A 21,436-nucleotide genomic window follows, 5' to 3' on the forward strand; every position below is an offset into this window, starting at 1 on the left:
TTTAAATGAGAAGAGCTGAAAATGTGTTGCTGGAAAAGCGCAGCAGGTCAGGCAGCATCCAAGGAGCAGGAGAATCGACGTTTCAGGCATGAGCCCTTCTTCAGGAATGAGGAAAGTGTGCCAAGCAGGCTAAGATAAAAGGTAGGGAGGAGGGACTTGGGGGAGGGGCGTTGGAAATGTGATAGGTGGAAGGAGGTTAAGTTGAGGGTGATAGGCCGGAGTGGGGATGGGGGCGGAGAGGTCAGGAAGAAGATTGCAGGTTAGGAAGGTGGTGCTGAGTTCGAGGGTTGGGACTGAGACAAGGTGGGGGGAGGGGAAATGAGGAAACTGGAGAAATCTGAGTTCATCCCTTGTGGTTGGAGGGTTCCTAGGCGGAAGATGAGGCGCTCTTCCTCCAGCTGTCGAGTTGCTATGGTCTGGCGATGGAGGTGGCCAAGGATCTGCATGTCCTTCCACCTATCACATTTCCAACGCCCCTCCTCCCTATCTTTTAACTTTGCCTGCTTGGCACACTTTCCTCATTCCTTGGATGCTGCCTGACCTGCTGCGCTTTTCCAGCAACACATTTTCAGCTCTGATCTCCAGCATCTGCAGTTCCTCACTTTCTCCTCGTTTAAATGAAAAGACACTATAACATGGCAAGGATCCTCTTTGAAGCTCTGTGCACCACCACTGAAGGCCTGCTCTTGAAGGACTATCTCCAGAAGATGATGGAAATGTGTTGCTGGAAAAGCGCAACAGGTCAGGCAGCATCTAGGAACAGGAGAATCGACGTTTCGGGCATTAGCCCTTCTTCAGGAATGAGGAAAGTTGGTCCAGCAGGCTAAGATAAAAGATAGGGAGGAGGGACTTGGGGGAGGGGCGTCGGAAATGTGATAGGTGGAAAGAGGTCAAGGTGAGGGTGATAGGTCAGACTGGGGTGGGGGCGGAGAGGTCGGGAAGAAGATTGCAGGTTAGGAAGGCGGTGCTGAATTTGATGGATTTGACTGAGACAGGCTGGGGGGAGGGGAAATGAGGAAACTGGTGAAATCCGAGTTCATCCCTTGTGGTTGGAGGGTTCCTAGCCGGAAGATGAGGCGTTCTTCCTCCAACCGTCGTTTCGCTGTGGTCTGACGATGGAGGAGTCCAAAGACCTGCATATCCTTGGTGGAGTGGGAGGGGGAATTGAAATGTTGAGCTACAGGGTGGTTGGGTTGGTTGGTCCGGGTGTCCCAGAGGTGTTCTCTGAAACGCTCCGCAAGTAGGCGGCCTGTCTCCCCAATATAGAGGAGGCCACATCGGGTGCAAAGGATGCAATAGATGATATGTGTGGAGGTACAGGTGAATCTGTGGCGGATATGGAAGTTTCCTTTAGGGCCTTGGAGGGAGGTGAGGGGGGAGGTGTGGGCGCAAGTCTTGCACCTCCTGCGGTTGCAGGGGAAGGTGCCGGGAGTGGAGGTTGGGTTGGTGGGCGGTGTGGATCTGACGAGGGAGTCACGGAGGGAGTGGTCTTTACGGAATGCTGATAGGGGAGGGGAGGGAAATATATCCTTGGTGGTGGGGTCCGTTTGGAGGTGGCGGAAATGACGGCGGATGATGCGCTGTACATGGAGGTTAGTGGGGTGGTAGGTGAGGACCAGTGGGGTTCTGTCCTGGTGGCGGTTGGAGGGGCGGGGTTCAAGGGCGGAGGATCGGGAAGTGGAAGAGATGCGGTGGAGGGCATCGTCGACCACGTCGGGGGGGAAATTGCAGTCCTTGAAGAAGGAGGCCATCTGGGATGTGCGTTTTTGGAACTGGTCCTCCTGGGAGCAGATGCGGCGGAGTCGAAGGAATTGGGAGAATGGGATGGCGTTTTCACAGGGGGCAGGATGGGAGGAGGTGTAGTCCAGGTAGCTGTGGGAGTCGGTCGGTTTGTAATAGATGTCCGTGTTGATTCGGTCGCCTGAGATAGAAATAGAAAGGTCGAGGAAGGGGAGGGAGGAATCTGAGACTGTCCAGGTGAATTTGAGGTCGGGGTGGAAGGTGTTGGTGAAGTGGATGAACTGTTCAACCTCCTCGTGGGAGCACGAGATGGCGCCGATACAGTCATCGATGTAGCGGAGGAAAAGGTGGGGGGTGGGGCCAGTGTAGTTGCGGAAGATGGACTGTTCCACATATCCTACGAAGAGGCAGGCATAGCTGGGGCCCATGCGGGTGCCCATGGTTACTCCTTTCGTTTGGAGGAAGTGGGAGGATTGGAAAGAGAAGTTGTTCAGGGTGAAGACCAGTTCAGTCAGTCGAAGGAGGGTGTCAGTGGAAGGGTACTGGTCGGTACGGCGGGAAAGAAAGAACCGGAGGGCTTTGAGTCTTTCGTGATGGGGGATGGAGGTGTACAGGGACTGGATGTCCATGGTGAAAATAAGGCGTTGGGGACCGGGGAAGCGAAAATCATGGAGCAGGTGGAGGGCATGGGTGGTGTCCCGAACGTAGGTGGGGAGTTCTTGGACTAAGGGGGACAGGACGGTGTCAAGGTAAGCGGAGATGAGTTCGGTGGGGCAGGAGCAGGCGGAGACAATGGGTCGGCCGGGGCAGTCAGGTTTGTGGAGTTTGGGCAGGAGGTAGAAGCGGGAGGTGCGGGGTTGTGGGACTATGAGGTTGGAGGCGGTGGATGGGAGATCCCCCGAGGTGATGAGGTGCAGAGGAGATGACCTGGGGGGTGCAGTGAGAGAGGGACTCACTGAAACCTTTGTAGAGGGAGAAAGAGAGCTTCTTCAAGGAAGGCATCCTTGTAAGAGGATTCGCAGTAGGTTGAAATCTTTGAGGAGAAAGTGAGGTCTGCAGATGCTGGAGATCAGAGATGGAAATGTGTTGCTGGAAAAGCGCAGCAGGTCAGGCAGCATCTAGGGAACAGGAGAATGCCCACCTGCTCCATGATTTTCGCTTCCCCGGTCCCCAACGCCTTATTTTCACCATGGACATCCAGTCCCTGTACACCTCCATCCCCCATCATGAAGGACTCAAAGCCCTCCGCTTCTTTCTTTCCCGCCGTACCGACCAGTACCCTTCCACTGACACCCTCCTTCGACTGACTGAACTGGTCTTCACCCTGAACAACTTCTCTTTCCAATCCTCCCACTTCCTCCAAACGAAAGGAGTAGCCATGGGCACCCGCATGGGCCCCAGCTATGCCTGCCTCTTCGTAGGATATGTGGAACAATCCATCTTCCGCAACTACACTGGCCCCACCCCCCACCTTTTCCTCCGCTACATCGATGACTGTATTGGCGCCGTCTCGTGCTCCCACGAGGAGGTTGAACAGTTCATCCACTTCACCAACACCTTCCACCCCGACCTCAAATTCACCTGGACAGTCTCAGATTCCTCCCTCCCCTTCCTCGACCTTTCTATTTCTATCTCAGGCGACCGAATCAACACGGACATCTACTACAAACCGACCGACTCCCACAGCTACCTGGACTACACCTCCTCCCATCCTGCCCCCTGTAAAAACGCCATCCCATTCTCCCAATTCCTTCGACTCCGCCGCATCTGCTCCCAGGAGGACCAGTTCCAAAAACGCACCTCCCAGATCGCCTCCTTCTTCAAGGACTGCAATTTCCCCCCCGACGTGGTCGACGATGCCCTCCACCGCATCTCTTCCACTTCCCGATCCTCCGCCCTTGAACCCCGCCCCTCCAACCGCCACCAGGACAGAACCCCACTGGTCCTCACCTACCACCCCACTAACCTCCATGTACAGCGCATTATCCACCGTCATTTCCGCCACCTCCAAACGGACCCCACCACCAAGGATATATTTCCCTCCCCTCCCCTATCAGCATTCCGTAAAGAACCCTCCCTCCGTGACTCCCTCGTCAGATCCACACCCCCCACCAACCCAACCTCCACTCCCAGCACCTTCCCCTGCAACCGCAGGAGGTGCAAGACTTGCGCCCACACCTCCCCCCTCACCTCCCTCCAAGGCCCTGAAGGAAACTTCCATATCCGCCACAGATTCACCTGTACCTCCACACATATCATCTATTGCATCCTTTGCACCCGATGTGGCCTCCTCTATATTGGGGAGACAGGCCGCCTACTTGCGGAGCGTTTCAGAGAACACCTCTGGGACACCCGGACCAACCAACCCAACCACCCTGTAGCTCAACATTTCAATTCCCCCTCCCACTCCACCAAGGATATGCAGGTCTTTGGACTCCTCCATCGTCAGACCACAGCGAAACGACGGTTGGAGGAAGAACGCCTCATCTTCCGGCTAGGAACCCTCCAACCACAAGGGATGAACTCGGATTTCACCAGTTTCCTCATTTCCCCTCCCCCCAGCCTGTCTCAGTCAAATCCATCAAATTCAGCACCGCCTTCCTAACCTGCAATCTTCTTCCCGACCTCTCCGCCCCCACCCCAGTCTGACCTATCACCCTCACCTTGACCTCTTTCCACCTATCACATTTCCGACGCCCCTCCCCCAAGTCCCTCCTCCCTATCTTTTATCTTAGCCTGCTGGACCAACTTTCCTCATTCCTGAAGAAGGGCTAATGCCCGAAACGTCGATTCTCCTGTTCCCTAGATGCTGCCTGACCTGCTGCGCTTTTCCAGCAACACATTTCCATCTCTGATCTCCAGCATCTGCAGACCTCACTTTCTCCTCAAAGATTATCTCCAGTAGATGGCCCATTATATCCACACATCCCTGAAAAGCACCTCTCTCGGCCTTTTGCTTGCCCTTTGATGGCCATCACCCAAAAGGCACCCAAAAGAAGGTGTCAGGATATGTACAAGGTCACCCTAAAGTACAGAAACGTTGACACCACTGACTGGAAAGGGAAAGCTGCAGGCCACTCGCTTTGGCACCTCATATTCCATCGAGGTACAAGCCACTTCAAGGGTCAGCAGCCTAACTGTGAGGTGAACCAGTGGTAACAGAGAAAAGAGAAAGAAACCAGCAAATTCTATTTCCCTATGCAACAACTGTAAGTAAAAACTTGTGGATCCAAAACATGGGCTTCTGAAGCCTCATCTAGACTGACAAATGTTATCCTTAATTTCAAGGGGCTGCCAATGATGGCTAGTCAGTTTCTCAATTACTCTTCCTTGTTAATCTTTCAGTTTAATGTTTCCCTGAATCTGTATGCGTGTAAAATTCCATGGGTTCACACAGGATTCTGCCAGTCACTGAACGTATATCCATAATCATTTTTTAACTGTAGCCAAATTCTTTCAAAGAAAAGTTGGAAATAAAAATTTGATCCGTGAATAACTACTTCAGGGTTCTTTTCTGTTGTAATGACACAAAAGAGTGAATCCATGACCTTCTCTGTAAGAAGAAAATTTAAACATGAAAATGCATAGAACACCTACAGTGTAGAAAGTGGCCATTCAGCCCAATGAGTCTTCTCGGACCCTCCGAAGAGAATCTCACTGAGACTCAACCCCTCCCACTCTATCCCTGTAACTCCACACGGGGTTTTCACCTTGGCTTTTTCATCATGGCTAATCCACCTAGCCTCCATATCCCCGAACACTACGGGGCAATTTTATGTAGCCAATCCACCCAACTTGCACATCTTTAAATATTAGGAAACATAAAAGCAGTTTGCGCGATCTCACAGACAACTATGAGTTAATTTACAACTAACTCCTTTAACATAATAAAATGTCCCAATGATGCCTTGTAGGATCACTGTTGAGTAAAATTTCATACTGGGCCACATAAAGAGATAATAAGACAGGTAACTGAAGGCTTAGCCAATGACGTAGTGTTCACGATTGTCTTAAAGGTGGAATGGGAGACAGAGGTAGAGAGCTTTCGGGAGGGAAGTCCAAGGCTTGGGGCCCAGGCAGCTGAAGACTCAATTGATATCAACAGAGCAATCAAATCCCAAATGCTCAAGTGGCCAGAATTAGAGGAATGTAGAGAGCTGTGGGGTTATAGAAATGGGGAGTGATGAGGCCATGCAGGAGTTGAAAGCAAAGATGAAAAATGTAAAGTCGAAGTGAACCCAAGAGATATGTAAGTGGGTGAGGTGGAGAGAAGTGAGTTGAGACTTGAAGGATGTTGACGGCAGAGTTCTGGACGACCTCGAGTTTAGGCGAAGTGGAAGGTGAGAATTTTAGAAGGTGGAATTGAAGAACCAAGAATGGGCACATCAAGAAGCTAATACAGCAAATCAGGTTATTATTTCTTGTCCTCTGCAGTCAATATGATCTTGATTAATAGAATAGAATATTTCTGTCAAATCTGCTAAACTCAGCAGATCACAGAGTGATTTTCAGCCATGAACTACATTTGAATTTTCATTATGCAGGAAAATCTCTGTCAGTACTAGCTAAAAGAAACCTCAATGAAAGAGGTCCAGTTTGTGGAGAGAACAAATACACATCATGAATGGATCGCATGTGAGATGCCAGCTGTGCCTCAGAGGGTGGTATTAACACCCCAATGATTTACATTCAAAAATTCAGCCTGACACTCCAGGGCAATGCTGCAGGAGTGCTGTGAGATCAAAAGTGCTGTCTTTTGGATACGACCATAAACTAAGGTTTCATTTTCCCTCCCTGTTGAATGTAGAAGATCCCAATGTGCTTATTTGAAGAAGAATGGGGGAGGAATTTCTCAGATACCCGATGTCAACATTTATCCATCACCCAATATTAGAGAAACAGATAATCTGGTCATTAACTCATAGTTGTCTGTGAGATCTCACAAATTGCTTTTATGTTTCCTAACATTTGCAGTTGCAGCTTTTTCAAAAAGATTTTCATTGACTATAATGCACTTTGAGATATTCCAAGGTTGTAATAGATGCTGTAAAAATGCAAGTCTTTTTTTTGGAAGTGATTATAACCTGTCCACGTTTGGCAGTTTGAAGATGATTAATGTGGGAAATCCAATGCCAGACCAGCTCAGTGTTGGGGAGATTCTGTTTCAATCCTTGGCCATTTGACACTGTGAATGTCTGAAAGAGACAAGTGTTCTATTCCTGGCTCCCAGCACCAAAATGGAAAAGCAGAATTTAATTGCCACTTGATAATTAAAAGACAAAATCCTAGACTGGATTTTTACTCTCACCTGAGAGCGATATCAAAGCAAGCAAAATCAATCTCAATAGCAGAATGCTCCGATCACACCTAATTTTGCGTTGCTTCTGTTACCTTTAACAAGTAGGTTTAGAAATGACAAAATATCACAGCACTGTTTTCAATTGTTTATTAGAAAATCTCTTCATAATATACACATGCAGAGAATATTTGCTTTTGCTTATAAAGAGCTGTCTGCAAAAACAAAACAAATAAGGAACTCCTTCAGACATTTTACCTACATTCCTAATAGATGTCAATGTAGGAATTGGTGTTTGAAAACAGACCACTATTCATCCAGTTTCTCCCGTCCCTGGTAGTCACTGATACAATGATATTGGAATTACTGACCAATCACAATGATCAATATCTATCAGTAAGTCTAGCAGAGACCCAGACATGAGGTGAGGAAACCCCCAGTGTTTGGGAGCTTTGTGAAGCGTAGGTCCTCTAACAAATCACACTGACCATTTGTTGTGTCACAAAAGTTACTGAAGAACGCAAAAGATGCGCATTCTAATATTCTGCTTACAGAAAGTAATGTCTTTTAACGTTTCTCAGTACTGCACAGATAAATATTTTTAGTATAACGTTTCAATCTACATTAATAGTCCAAATGAGGAGGTGTTGTTGAAATAAGCCATTTACATTGGTGTTTATTAAGCAGCTGACAGGGAGGTGGAACAGAAGGGCAGAGAAGCAAGGCATGTATAAACATATCCATGTGTTTTGGAAATAGTCCTTCATCGTTTCAACGTGATACTCCCAGAACCAAATGGAAGAGTGATGTTCAAAAGGTGTTTCTCAATGCACCATGAAAGCTGCCAGAAACTCAATACCACTCAAAAGCAGCCAACTTGATCATCGCCCCATGCACCATTTTAAACATCTCTGATTCACTATCTCCAGAGATGTGCCACCCAGGATCATGTGTTCATTTTCAATTGGAAGTATTCCCACTGTCTGATAGTGTGACTGGTTCCTGTTACATGAGGAGGCTCATTGGTTTATCTCTGCTGCTTGTTTCTGCTTGCAAAACATACTACTCTATTGTACATCTGCAGTGTGAGACATTGCTTCATTTCTCTTCGCCTCAAACAATCCAAGCCAAGCTACAATTAATAGACAAATAGTGTATAGGCCATAAAACAAAAAGAACATAGAGACTTGTGCATTAGAAAATTAGTTATATATTAAAGTGAATCCCTTATTAGTCATTATCAATATACCAACAAGTAAATATAGTTTTGTGACAAACTAGATGGATATTGACTAGAATTTATGGCTGAATGTAATGCCTTCCAATGAGATCAGCTGACCTCTTGACTAGTGTTGAGTTTTTGACCTCAACCAGACCCAGGACCCCTTCTCAGCTTCCCAGCCCCACCCAGTCCTCCTTCTCTACGTGCACCATTCTCACCAGGTTGGGGTTGTGAGAGGTTCAATTGCCCCTACAAAGCACCATCCAAACCCAGTGAGTTGCCAGAGACTCACAGTTCAGAGGGCTGCATGATATGAAAATGATCTGAAAACAATAATTGGCACCTTTCACTACCTTGCACAGTCATTCCCTCTGTCACACAGTGGCAGCAGTGTATACTATGTACAAGGTGCACTGCAACAACTTGTCAAACCTCCTACAATAGCAGTTCGCAAACCTGCAACCTCTACCACCTAGAAGCAGCAGATGCATGGGAACATTGCCACCTGCAAGTTCCCCTTCAAGCCACACACCATTCTCACTTGGAACTTGTCAATATTACCTCATTGTCACTGGGTCAAACTCCAAGAGCTCCTTTCCTAACAGCATTGTGGGTGTACCAGCAACACAAGGACTGCAGCAGTTCAAGAAGGCAGCTCCCTTCCACCATCTCAAGCACAATTAGGGATGGACATAAAAAATGCTAGACTACTCAATGGGCATTTTAATGACTAAGAGGTGAAATTCCAGCATACATAAGTCAATAATGATAAATGAAAGAAGAATTACTTCACAACATGCTACAATGAATAGAACTGGTGATTGACTCAGTGACGACAAATAGATTTTAAAAAAGTGGAAACACGCAATAGGCCAGGCGATATAATGGTTTAAGTTGCTGACCTTTATCAGAACAGGAAAATTAGGAAAAACAAAGGAGGGATATTAAAGAATAAAAGAAGTAGAAATCCTATATTACAATAACTGCCCTCTCTAAATGGAATGTATAAATGAACTTAGTTCAATAATGGCTGATGATGTATTAGTTCTTAGTCTCATTGAATGTAATGTGCAACAGAAAGGTGGTGAGGAGGGTAGAATGGGAATTTTTTCACATTTTATTTGAGAACTTAAAAATTGACAAAAATTATCACACATGTTCTCGAACTTCTTTCATTGATTTTGTAATTACTCCACATAGGCACATCATGTAGAAGTACACATTGAGTCAGGAGGCTACATCATTGAAAAGAATAGCTGTGAATGTGTATTCGGGGATAATGAGGGAATTCAACCCAAGAAACAGGATTGGTGTAATTATAAACAGGCGTTACATACTTGGATGACAGCAAATGAAAAAGGAGGTAAGGATAAAGTAAATGTTTTCCTCACCGTGATAGACCAAATATTTTTGAGGTTAGTGTCTAGCTAAAACTGTTCAGTAGTCCCCAGGACTACAGAGTGTTGATTTAGCTCAGTTGATTTGCAAAGAAGTGTGATGCCAACAGATTGGGTTCTATCCACACGCTGGCTGAGGTTACCATGAAGAACTCTCCTTCTCAACTGCTCCCCTCATCTGAGAGAGCAGCACTATGGTTTGGTAAGACTGTGGTGTTTTGATCTTTGAGAGTGTTCTAAAATTAATGGGATTATGAAAACATATTATGGAATTCTTCTTAAGAATAAGATTGCCCTGAGTGGTGTGTTCAATAGAAACAAATAGTTCACAAGGCAGGACTGTGGCAATTTATACTCTAAAGATACTCACTTATCATTGTGGGTCTGGTGTGAACATAGAAATCAACCTTAGAGATCTGCTCGTAGGAGATCAAAAGAACAATAATCCCACTTCAAGCTTGACCAAAGCCTGTAATGATGCAAGATCCAGAGATCTGACAGGGATAGCTGTTCGTTGCAAGGGAGTTCCTTTCTGGAGTCAGCAGGGGTGCTCCATCAAATTTCAGCTCAATCCAGGTCATTGTAGCCAAATTGATATTCTCAGCGTCAGGAATGCAGATGCTACCTATGACAGCATAATCTCAAACCATTTAAAAGTCCCCGTTGTCAGTTAAAATGCTGTGCCTTTGGGCAAGTCAGTCACACCCCAACTGCATACAGCAGGAAGGGAGCAGTAATGCTTCACGTTGTGGTGAAGCTCCAGGTCTCAGCCATATAGTTGGTCAAGCACATTGTAGGTCTGAATCTAGTTTAGGATTCTTGAAATCTGAAAATGTACGAATAATAAATGTTGAAACAGAAGTCGATGCTATCGAGTAGGAAGGTCAAGTATTGTACTCAGTCAGATAGCAAGAAAAACTGCATGCAGATGATGAGAGTAATAAGGTTGAAGAAAGAATCCCACTGCCCACAGTAAAAATTCAGGGCAGAGATTCACAACTTACTTTCCTCATCGATACAAGTCTCTAAGTCATACTGATAACTGACAACTTGTCCTGAACTTCCCACATAGATGCAACAGTCAAGAAGGCACAACGCCTCCTCTTCCTCAGGCTGCTCAGGAAAGTTTGGAGTGTCCATAAGGACCCTTCCACAGGTGCACCATAAAAAGCACAGTGTCCAGGTGCATAATAGCCCGGTATGGCAACGGCTCTGCCCAGGACCATAAGAAACTACAGAAGCTGTGCAGCCCAGACCCTCATGGAAGCCAACCTTCCATCCATGGTCTCCATTTACATGGCTTGCTGCTGTGGAAAGGCTGCCAACAATATTAAAGACCCACCGCACCCTGATAACGATCTCCCATAACCTCTTCCATCAGGCAAAAGCAGGTTCAGGAACAGCTTCTTCCTTGCTACTATTAGACTTAAGGATGGACTCTCTAGCCTCAAATACTGATTTCACCTAGCGTACATTCTGTGCAATGTAGCCTGTATGCCTCTGTCCAAGCAGGTACTGCTCGTAAACAAAGATTTTCATTGTACTTCAGTACATTTGGCAATAAATCAATCAATTTGCTTATACTAAACCTGTGCGAGATCCTCCTGCAGTTTCTCATCTTCACAGTCTTTAGGTCAGCCATAATTGAACACTTTAATAAGCACTGCATCCTTATTTCATTAACTCTTCTGGCAAACACTTGCACATCATTGTATTGTTCCATGACTCGCACTTGCTGAAATGCAAGCAGGCATTAGTGAACTAACTTTATACACTGTTCCAGAAGTATAGAGAGAGAGAGAGAGGAGTATACCAAAATAGTTAGCTGTTACAATTTACTGCATCATGTAGATAGTTGTAGAAATCCTTAGGTCACACCTGGAGGACTGTAAGCAGATGCAGGTGTCATTCCTTTACAAATATATATTTGTCTTGGACAGATAAATGATGTAGAGATGGAAATATGTTGCTGGAAAAGCGCAGCAGGTCAGGCAGCATCTAGGGAACAGGAGAATCGACATTTCGGGCATTAGCCCTTCTTCAGATAAATGATGTACCCAAATGATGCACAAGGGTTAAGTTACAAAAAAAAAATCACACCCAAACTATGTTAGCTTTCCTAAAATTAAAACAAAATATTAAAGTTGATTGTATTTTCAAAATATTAAGGAGAGCCAATAGGGTGAAAATATTTCTGCTGGTTGTGGAGTCTAGGACAAGAGTCATTGTCTGACAAATTGGAGGTAGACTTTTCAGGAGTGGAATTAGGAAATCCTTTGACTCACAAGGGTGGTAAAAGTTTGAAACTCTCTTCTGTAAAGATACAAGAAGATACAAGATCAATTGGTAATTTTGAAGCAGAAATTAATAAATCTTTTTTAACTGGAGATTGGGGCCAACATGTATATATGTGACAGATCAACCGTGATCTCACTGGATGGAGAAACAGACTCAGGGGGCCTCCCCCTGTTCCTGAAAGGGAAGATCTCTGTTAAGCTGAAGGCAGGAATGATGAAATAATAAAGGAATGATGGTGTAAGGCTGAAGAAAGTTGTTATGAGACAAGGAAAGTAATCGGAAAGTAAATGAGAAAGTAATCGCAGAATCATCACCAATAGATATCTGAGAAAATGGAAGTAGTGACTATGACTGGGATGAGAAGGCAAACTGAGGGAAGATATTAAGAAACATTTCACAGAAACCACAACCTACTGTTTGTTCTCTGCTTTTATATATGTGCCAGGAGATAACATGGCCATGGAGTGGAGAGAGACAGAGAGAGCATGCATGTGCATGTGTACAAGGTTGGTGGTTCCTGTCTGCCCCCAATGTCTGTGATGCATGGATCAGGAAAGTGGAAGCAAAACCTCTCAGGTCACCCATGTGTTTTTTTTTAATTCATTAGATGAGGGGGTCACTGGCTAGGCCAGCATTTATTGCCTATCCCTAATTGGCCAAAGGGTAATTAAGAATCAATCACATTGCTGTGGATCTGGAGTCACATGTAGGCCAGACCAGGTAAGGATGGCAGTTTCCTTCCCTAACAGACATTAGTGAACAAGATAGGATTTTCCAACAATCGATTCACAATCATCATTAGGCTCCAATTCCAGATTTTTTTATTGAATTCAAATCCTACCATCTGATGTGGCTGGATTTGAACCCTGGTCCCCAGAACACTATCTGTGTCTCTGGATTAAAATCAAGTGATAATACCACAAGGTCATTGCCTCCCTGTTTCTTCCTGGAGTGATAAACAGGACATGCTCAAATTCCCCTGCTTCATTCATATCTGCCTAGGGAAGTGCACTGAATAAAGTAAAAACCTTGGAATTCCAGGTTTGGTTTGGATGCCAAACTGATGAGGTATGGATGGAGCGCCAAATATTCACATTACTTCTTGGGGGCTGCTCCCATTGAGCTCTCAACGTCTGGGCTGGAGACCTGGAGCAAACTGAGACCCAATGTATTCCTGACTTTGCTTAATGTAATGCAATTGCGTATTGATCTATTCTGCTCATTCTTAAAATTCAACGCCTTGCTCATTCAACAAATGAGTCCTTCAGTGTCAAAATGAACCCAGGAAACTGTGAAGAGAAAAAGCAACCCAGATATCGGCACGATCACACTGAAAATCATAAATTGATCAGACAGTGCCTGCAGAATCTCCTATTCAGATGTGTTAATGAGAGACTTGAATTAATTAGCATCGTCGATCTATAAAATGTTTCCCTTCTCCTTTTTGAGTAAACTTAGTCCAAATCTCTCCCTGCATTCACTTGCCCCATTTTGAAATACTACGATGTACTGCTGCCTGACCTTTATTACAAATAGGTCCAATGCAGAGCTAATATGTGTCATGACTGGTCCCACGGGTCTTGCACTCTGGCTTTGAGTTTGCTTTTCATTATTATATAGCAATAAGCCATTCCTTGAAAGTGCTGGTGGATCCATCTTTGCCTCCTCCTTGACCACTCCCTCCTAGTTCCCACCCCTCACTTCCCAACAGTTCTCTTCCCTTTCATATGGAACTTCCAAAAAGAGACCTTTTACTGCCTCTAGCAAGAGCGGCCTAACCCTCAGCGGATTGGTCAATGGGTTCCTGTGAGAGATACTGGGAGGTAAAATCACAGCAATAAAGGCACTAATATTCAGCAGTCCTGCATCAATTCAAACGTGAAAAGGATTTTTTTCTCTCTCTCTTCTTCCCCTTACTAGTTCCAAACTGCTAAATTGCAGCAAGGGCAAATAAACAAATGTTTTTAAAAATCTGCAAGGGTCAACGTGAGCATGGACATGCTGGGAAAAGGAGCAAATGCAGCGAGTCAAAGTTCTTTCACTAATCCTTGATGCTGGAGAGAGAGCAAGGTTCTGGAGGAAGGTGGCTCCTGGAATTGTCCTGATCTAGTTTCAGGTTAGTACTGGGGTTTGGCTTGAGCAGTTTGGTTCAGAAACCCGAAGGCCGTATCATCATGGTGACCATGCGTAAGGAATAACTCGGGCCTTTGAAGTAGTGCCACTTAATGCCGTTCAGCTTGCCTAGCTTCTGTCCTGCGGAGTAATAAATCCCGTTGAGATTGGAAGGTCCACAAGCATCAAACCACCAGCCTGCAAGAGCACAGATCAGAGAGGTCAACAGTTCAGCCACTTAGGTTAGCTGCATATAACAGTCATAGATTGGCAGAGTGAGGCCACTGTAGTAGCTCTTTGACAGAACTATCCAAATAGTCCCACTCAACTGCTCTTTCCCTGTCTCTCTTTCTCCTCTATTTCCCTTTTGAAATATTCTTATTGAATCTGCTTTCACCACCATTCCAGCTTACACCAACACATTCTGTTAAAATACCATCTCATCTTCCCCTATTTTTGTAATTTTTCTTAAACCTATGTCTCTCGATTTTTACTGACCCTCTTGCTATTGGAAGCTTTTTCTCACTATTTATTTTCTGTAAAACTCTTTATAATTTTAAACACCTTGCTTAATTCCCCCACCCATGATATTTTCTCATCTAATGAAAACAACTCCAGTTTCTCCAGCACTCCACATAACTGAAGTCTCTCAGTTCCTGACACCATTTCAGTTAATCTCCCTACGTTCTTTCCGGCTTTGACATCCTCCCTAAAAGAGGTTCCTAATTGAACTCAATGCCTCAGGTGAGACCTTCTAGAGATTTATAAATGGGTTAGAATAACATCTTTGATTTTGCAGTAATGTTTTATAAAATCAAGGATCCCAAATGCTTCTGAACAACTTTATCCTCTTGCCTTGCCTCTTCAGGGATTTGAGATTGGAAATCTTATTTGACATTCTTCATGTATTTGCATACATGCAGTCCCAGCCTTTGTTATTGCACCTTCCATATCTGCTCTAGTTTATCCAACTGTCTTCTTCAGTTGGACTATTATTTATTCTAACATCGTCTGTCTCTCCCGGGAGTCTATTTGACACATTGAGCCAAATATTCATCAGGGCTTGGGAAAGCCTGCTCCACACACTTTCACTGTTTGAACAATGCACACCTGATGAGAGTTTATCAGGTATGGGATAATTGTCATTTTCACTCACTGGAGTAGACTCAGTGCATTATGTGAGCTGTGATGGAACTGCATGAGGAGCATTGCTGTTGGAGTGGGTCAGTTCGAAGGCTCACCTCAGTTCTCCCAACACAACAACCCAGCTACCAACATCAATTAAGCTTCAACCCCTGACCTCATGGCACACCTGCCATCTCTCATTCATTGATGAGACTGACACCCTATATTCCCTCACATTCCAACTTACCAGCTATGCCACCTATGCCATTCACTTTCCCAATTATGCTTCCCAATGTATCCTGCATGGCCACCCAGCCTCTATACAGCATATACAGTTTAGAAGAGCCATGCAGTAGCAATAGGAATAATTTCAAAATAATTGGAAACACATTGAATCTCTAATGATTTAAAACAAAACCTGAATTCAAACACTCAATGTTTGATACTTGGCCAATAAATTTAAGGTACTATGAAGTTGTAATCTTCGAACTGTATATTAGATTATAACCAAACTGAAAAGACAAATATCAAAGACACAATCTGTTATTATAGGCTCATAAAAGTTTCAATTGTTCTTAGATGAAAACAAAACAGCTGCTGGGTTGACAATTTGGAAATCGAGCCAAGCATTCATAATGGAACAGCTGCCGTAAGAAAAGCTATCAGCTTCACTGACCACCTTCCCTGGTAGCACATCCCACTACCCTGCATTCACTGTCAATGACATATCAGTCCAACTCCCAGTTCTGAGGTCTCGTCAACACTCCCATTATGAAATGTCCCTGCTTTACCTTGAGTGGCTGGCTCTGTCACTATCCCCTGCAGAAGCTTTCTGTTTTCATATGGGTTTGGAAGAATTGCTGTGGTCATGTTATTAAGAATTGGGAGAATGTGAATTCAGATCGCACCATGGTGAGTTTCAGAATTAGGATTCAGTTTAATAAATTCTAAATAAATACTGCTCTCAGTACAAGGGACCATGAAGCTTTCAGATTGTTGTAAAAACCCAGCTGGTTCATTGATGCCATTTAGGGAAGGAAACATGCTGTGCTCATTGGGCTTGGCTTATATATGACTCCTGGCCCACAATAGCACATTTCTGTCCCCTTATTCTGAACTCTCCATATCAGAGGAGATTATTTATTTCTATCTACCCTTTAATTGTTTTAAACAGCTCAAATGATCACTCAGTCTTCTATATTCAAAACAATATTACAGATAAGTCTATTTAACTTATATAACTCTGTACAATCTACACAACTCCAGTAATTTACATAAATCCAGTCTGCAACAGATACAAGCCCAGGCTGTGAAATTTACACAAGATAAGGCTGAACAACATTTACAAGCCCAGTCCGTGCAAGTTTTACAAGACCATTCTGTGTCACTTATATCAACCCACTCTGTGTAATTTATATAAGCCTGATATGTGTATTTACACAAAACCAGTCTGTCTAAGGAATACTAGCCCTGAGTGTGTAAGGTATACAAGCCCAGTTTGTGTAATTTACACAAGTTCAATCTGTGTAATTTATATAAGTCTGATATGTGTATTTACACAAAACCAGTCAGTGTAAGATATAAGCCTAGTTTGAGTAATTTATACAAGTTGAGCCTGTGTAATTTATATAAGCCCGATCTGTGCACTTCCATTCTTGCTGAGGTCTGACATCGAAAGCTCTACTTAGTGTCAAAGTCATTGAGCCAGATATTAGGATTTACACAAAAGAATTGCAATTACCTCCATGAGGCATGGCTGACAACAAATCTCTTACCTCCTGTTAACATCTGGGCACACTTGCAAATGCACTTGTCGTGATCCATGTCTTTGGTGCTGAAGTCCACTCCATGTAAAAGCAAACTGCTCTGCCTGCCAGCTGTGCCACTGTATCCTTTCAGAAAGAGCCTGGGAGGAATCAGAAGGAGAGGAGGCTGAATTCCACCCCTGTCAGCAAACCACATCAAATATGCAACATGGTGTACTGCCAGTGTTCTGAGCAAGCAAATCAAATGGTGGAGAAAGTGAAAGAAAGAGCAAACCGGGAACAAAAAAGAAAAAAAAAACCTGCATTTGTATAGCACCTTTTACAACCTCAGGACATCCCAAACTGTTTTAAGTCAATTAAGACTTTTGAAGAGGTAGTCACCATTGTAGTTTGGGATCACTTCAGCCAAATTGCATGCAGCAAGATCCCACACCATGTGATAATGACCAGACTTTAAGGACGTTAACTGAAGGATAAATATCAGTTGGGACATGAAAAAAAAACACCTTCAACACAATGCTGTGGGATCTTTGTAGCTATCTGAGAGAAGACAAATGGTATTAGTGTAATATCTTATCTGATGGTGCAGCACTGTCCTAGCACTGGGGATGTTGGCCTGGATTTTGGCTGTCAAATTGGTAAGAGGGATACCCACTATGCATAGCCTGACACCAAGAATATGTAGGTTTGCTCGCTGAGCTGGAAGGTTTGCTTTTAGACGTTTCGTCACCATACTAGGTAACATCATCAATCAGCCTCTGGAGGAAGCACTGGTGGCATGGCTCGCTTTTTATTTATGTGTTTAGGTTTCCTTGGTTGGTGATGTAATTTTCTGTGGTGATGTTATTTCCTGTTCTTGTTCTCAGGGGGTGGTAAATGGGATCGAAGTCAATGTGCTTGTTGATAGAGTTCCAGTTGGAATGCCTGCTTCTAGGAATTATCATGCATGTCTCTGTTTGGCTTGTCCTAGAATGGATGTGTTGTCCCAGTTGAAGTGGTGTCCTTCCTCATCTAATTGTAAGGATACTAGTGAGAGAGAGTTATGTCTTTTTGTGGCTAGTTGATGTTCATGTATCCTAGTGGCTAGTTTTTTGCTTGTTTGTCCAACATAGTGCTTGTTACAGTTCTTGCACGGTATTTAGTTTTGCTTGCTGTCTGTATACGGTCTTTCAAGTTCTTTAGCTGCTGTTTTAGTGTCTTGGTGAGTTTGTGGGTGGGACCACTTCAACTGGGACAACACATCCGTCCTAGGATAAGCCACACAGGAAATAACATCACCACAGAAAATCACACGAGAATTCCTAGAAGCATGGCATTCCAACCGAAACTCTATCAACAAACACGTTGACTTGGATCCCATTTACCACCCCTTGAGAAAAAGAACAGGAAATGACATCACCACAGGAAATTATGTCACCATAGAAAATGACATCACCAACCCAAAGAAACAAACACATAAATAAAAAGTGGGTCATGCCACCAGTACTTCATCCGGAGGCTCATTGATGATGCTACCTAGTGTAGTGACAAAACATCTGAAAAGAAACCTTCCAGCTCAGCGAGCAAACCTACACCCAGAACCTCAACATGAGCTACAAATCGTCTCAAAACTTGTCAGATCAAGATGGGTTTGAAACTCTGTCTGCATTCCTGTCTGTTCTCAGACTGTTTCTGAGGGGTATTGTTCTGTGAAAACCTTACCACAGAACAATTTTAATAGAACACAGTCCAATTCTACAGCTCCTGTCCTCTTTCCACAATTAACCAGAAGAAAATTCAGTGTAAAAGACTCGTGAAATAGAGAAAGATAGTGTGCCAGCTCACGAACATTCCCTCCTGAATGATAGCATATGAATTATTTTTTCTGTGCCCTTCAGGAATCATCAAGGAAAACAAAATAATAGCCTTGCGTCAACAATGAAAAATCAGGGTGGAGGGATTTTGAGATGTTATTTGGGATGCTTAGTGTTTAACCCGAGTACACAAAACCATAACAGCTATTCTTTATTACAAAGCCAAGCACTATTTATCTCTCAATACAGTTACAGCTAACATCATACAGAATTCTTGACAAGTTTTCATTCCCACTTTGGAATAGTTCCACTTCTATTTTTCTCTCTTGCCACTGGCACTAGCTGCTCTATAATTAGTGGTAGTTGTTCATTATGGTGAACAGCAGAATAACAGAAGAATAATATGCTGTTCCACTGAAAGGTTAATTCTGACCTGAAATGTTCATTCTGATTCTCTCTCCAGACCTGCTGAGTACTTTCAGCACTGTTTATTCTTAGCTTGGACTTACTGCACCTGAAGTATTTTGATTTTGTAGGGGAATGACAGCTCCACCTAAATATATGCTGACTAAGTAATGGCCGCATTCTGCACAGAAGATGCTACAAAATTGTATCCCTCTCTTCTGCCACTTTCCACATTCATTCACAGGATCTGCTCATCGCTGGCAAGGTTGGCATTTATTGCCCATCCCTGATTGCCCAGGAGAAGGTGGCAGTGAGCTGTCGTCTTGAACTGCCTGTCCAATTAGTGATTCCCTGCAGTAATTTTGATACAATTGCACGGTCACCAGAGGACGCTGCAGAGTCAACCACCAGTAGTGTCATGATCACACTGGACTAACAATCCACAAACGCAGCTCAAATCCTGTCATGATATCTATCACCTAAAGGGGAGACAGAAGTTGAGGGGACTGGAAAGGAATTCTAGAATTTAGGGTCTAGGCAGCTGAAGGCATGAATGGAGGAATGGTACTTGGGTGATGCATAACAGGCCAGAATGGAGGAATGCCAGCATCTTGGAGAGCTGTGGGACTGGAAGAGATTATATGGAAGGGCCAAGGTCAAGGACGGATTTGAAAACATGAGAATTTTAAAATTTCCTCCCATGTGTGTGATTGTTTAAAAGCAATGTTGCCAGAGTGGGATACAATGTAAGTGAATGACAACATAAATGACCAGGTCCTGGTGCGTGTTCTCTCTTAATAAGCAGTTATCTTGGTGAAACCTAGATGAATTTTCAACTATTCCACTTCAGTGTTCTCAAAAAAACCAAAAAACTGGTGGCTGCAAAAAAAAAGGAGCCCTATCGTATCTTATTAAAATAGCTGGAACACATCCAGTTATCTGTAATTGAGGCTGGTGATAATGGAACATTTGGTTTATGACCTGCACATTTTCCATTGTACCAAACATAATGAAGTTGACAGGGTTTGCCTGAACCACTTGTAAAACTCATGTTCACTCCAGGTCCCTGCGCTCAGTTAGTTAAAACAACCTCAGAACCAAAGGCAAAGCTAACAGAGATTGCTCACAGTAGGAGGTAGCTAGTGTGAATGGAAGAGTTTGGATTGAACCTTGTTCCATTTAATACGTTGTGTCAGCTGTAACGTGACTCTCAGCACATTGCACATCAGCTGCCGATTCAAATTTTGGACCACAAATGCTAAAAGATTAGAATCTTTCATTGTGAATCAAAGTCATTCACTCTGAATCACTAGCACAGTCACCAAAAGTGTCAACTATATTGCCTGAACAAAGATGAGAAATAGTGATGCACATTAACAGAGATATCAACTGCTGAGGGAATGCTGCTCTGTCAGAAGTGCTGACTCTCATGTGAACTATTAAACCAAGGTGCTATTTGCTACTTTGGTGGATGTAAAAGATCCCTTATCTACTATTTTTCAGAAGAGCAAAGAATTTTTTCTCAGTGCCCTAACACTACATTAACACTATAACAAACTTCATTAAATAAAAATATTATCTGGTCATTTTCCCATTCTTGTTTATAGGACCTGGCTGTATGCAAATTCATTGCCATATTTCCTGCATTATTGCACTACTGCTATGGGACATACTGAGGCTATGAAAGGTGCTACAGAAATGCAATTCTTTCTTTTTGATTTAACCAGAAACTAAAAAGCAAGGAAGAGGTAAACCACATGTACAGTGCATCAAGCTAGCTACTCTTTCATGTATTGGACGAAAGCTAATTGGTAGCCATTATACTTATTGACCAGCATACCATCTACATATGTTTGTAGACACACTGTTCATTTGAAGTGTATTCCACATTAGCCACTGATTATAACCAACTGACACACTTGTGACAATAAAGAGAAAACAATTGAGGAATATAAGAAAATTCAACATGAAAGTTTTGCTTTAAATGTTGGCAAAGGACAGGAATTTTCAGGGGAGGACAGGAATTTCTGCTGCTGAGGTAAGGAGAGCGCACAATATCACCAAACGCTGAAGCATACGGAGAGGCCAGTTTCTTGGAAAAACAAAGAATTGAAAGAGAGAACATTTACTCTCAAATGAAAGGTCTTTGGGGAGTGGAGTTTTTCAAAACGGCTGCTTTTGAAGTAGTGAAGGGAGCAGCACCAATCATCATGCCAGAGATGAACCAGGACAAGGTTAAGGAGGAAGACGAGGGGGAGGATTGAGAAGATTGTGTGGTTTTA

General features: G+C 43.8%; 1 protein-coding gene across 1 annotated transcript in view; it reads right to left on the bottom strand.

The window, feature by feature from the left end:
• Positions 1-9,740: 9,740 nt before the first annotated feature.
• LOC122549249 (angiopoietin-1) overlaps positions 9,741-21,436 on the bottom strand; it is a 209,952-nt gene continuing 198,256 nt past the window's right edge. The window contains exons 8-9 of the mRNA XM_043688739.2: positions 16,966-17,096; positions 9,741-14,263 (exon numbers count right to left, since the gene is read on the bottom strand). Of these exons, the coding sequence (XP_043544674.2) occupies positions 14,103-14,263; positions 16,966-17,096 (292 nt within the window). The 3' untranslated portion in view covers positions 9,741-14,102. The remainder of the gene's footprint in view (positions 14,264-16,965; positions 17,097-21,436) is intronic.

Source organism: Chiloscyllium plagiosum, unplaced genomic scaffold, assembly GCF_037043375.1.
Source record: "Chiloscyllium plagiosum isolate Xiang-an unplaced genomic scaffold, Cpla_swu_hap1 HiC_scaffold_4, whole genome shotgun sequence".
NCBI classification, from domain to species: Eukaryota; Metazoa; Chordata; class Chondrichthyes; order Orectolobiformes; family Hemiscylliidae; genus Chiloscyllium; species Chiloscyllium plagiosum.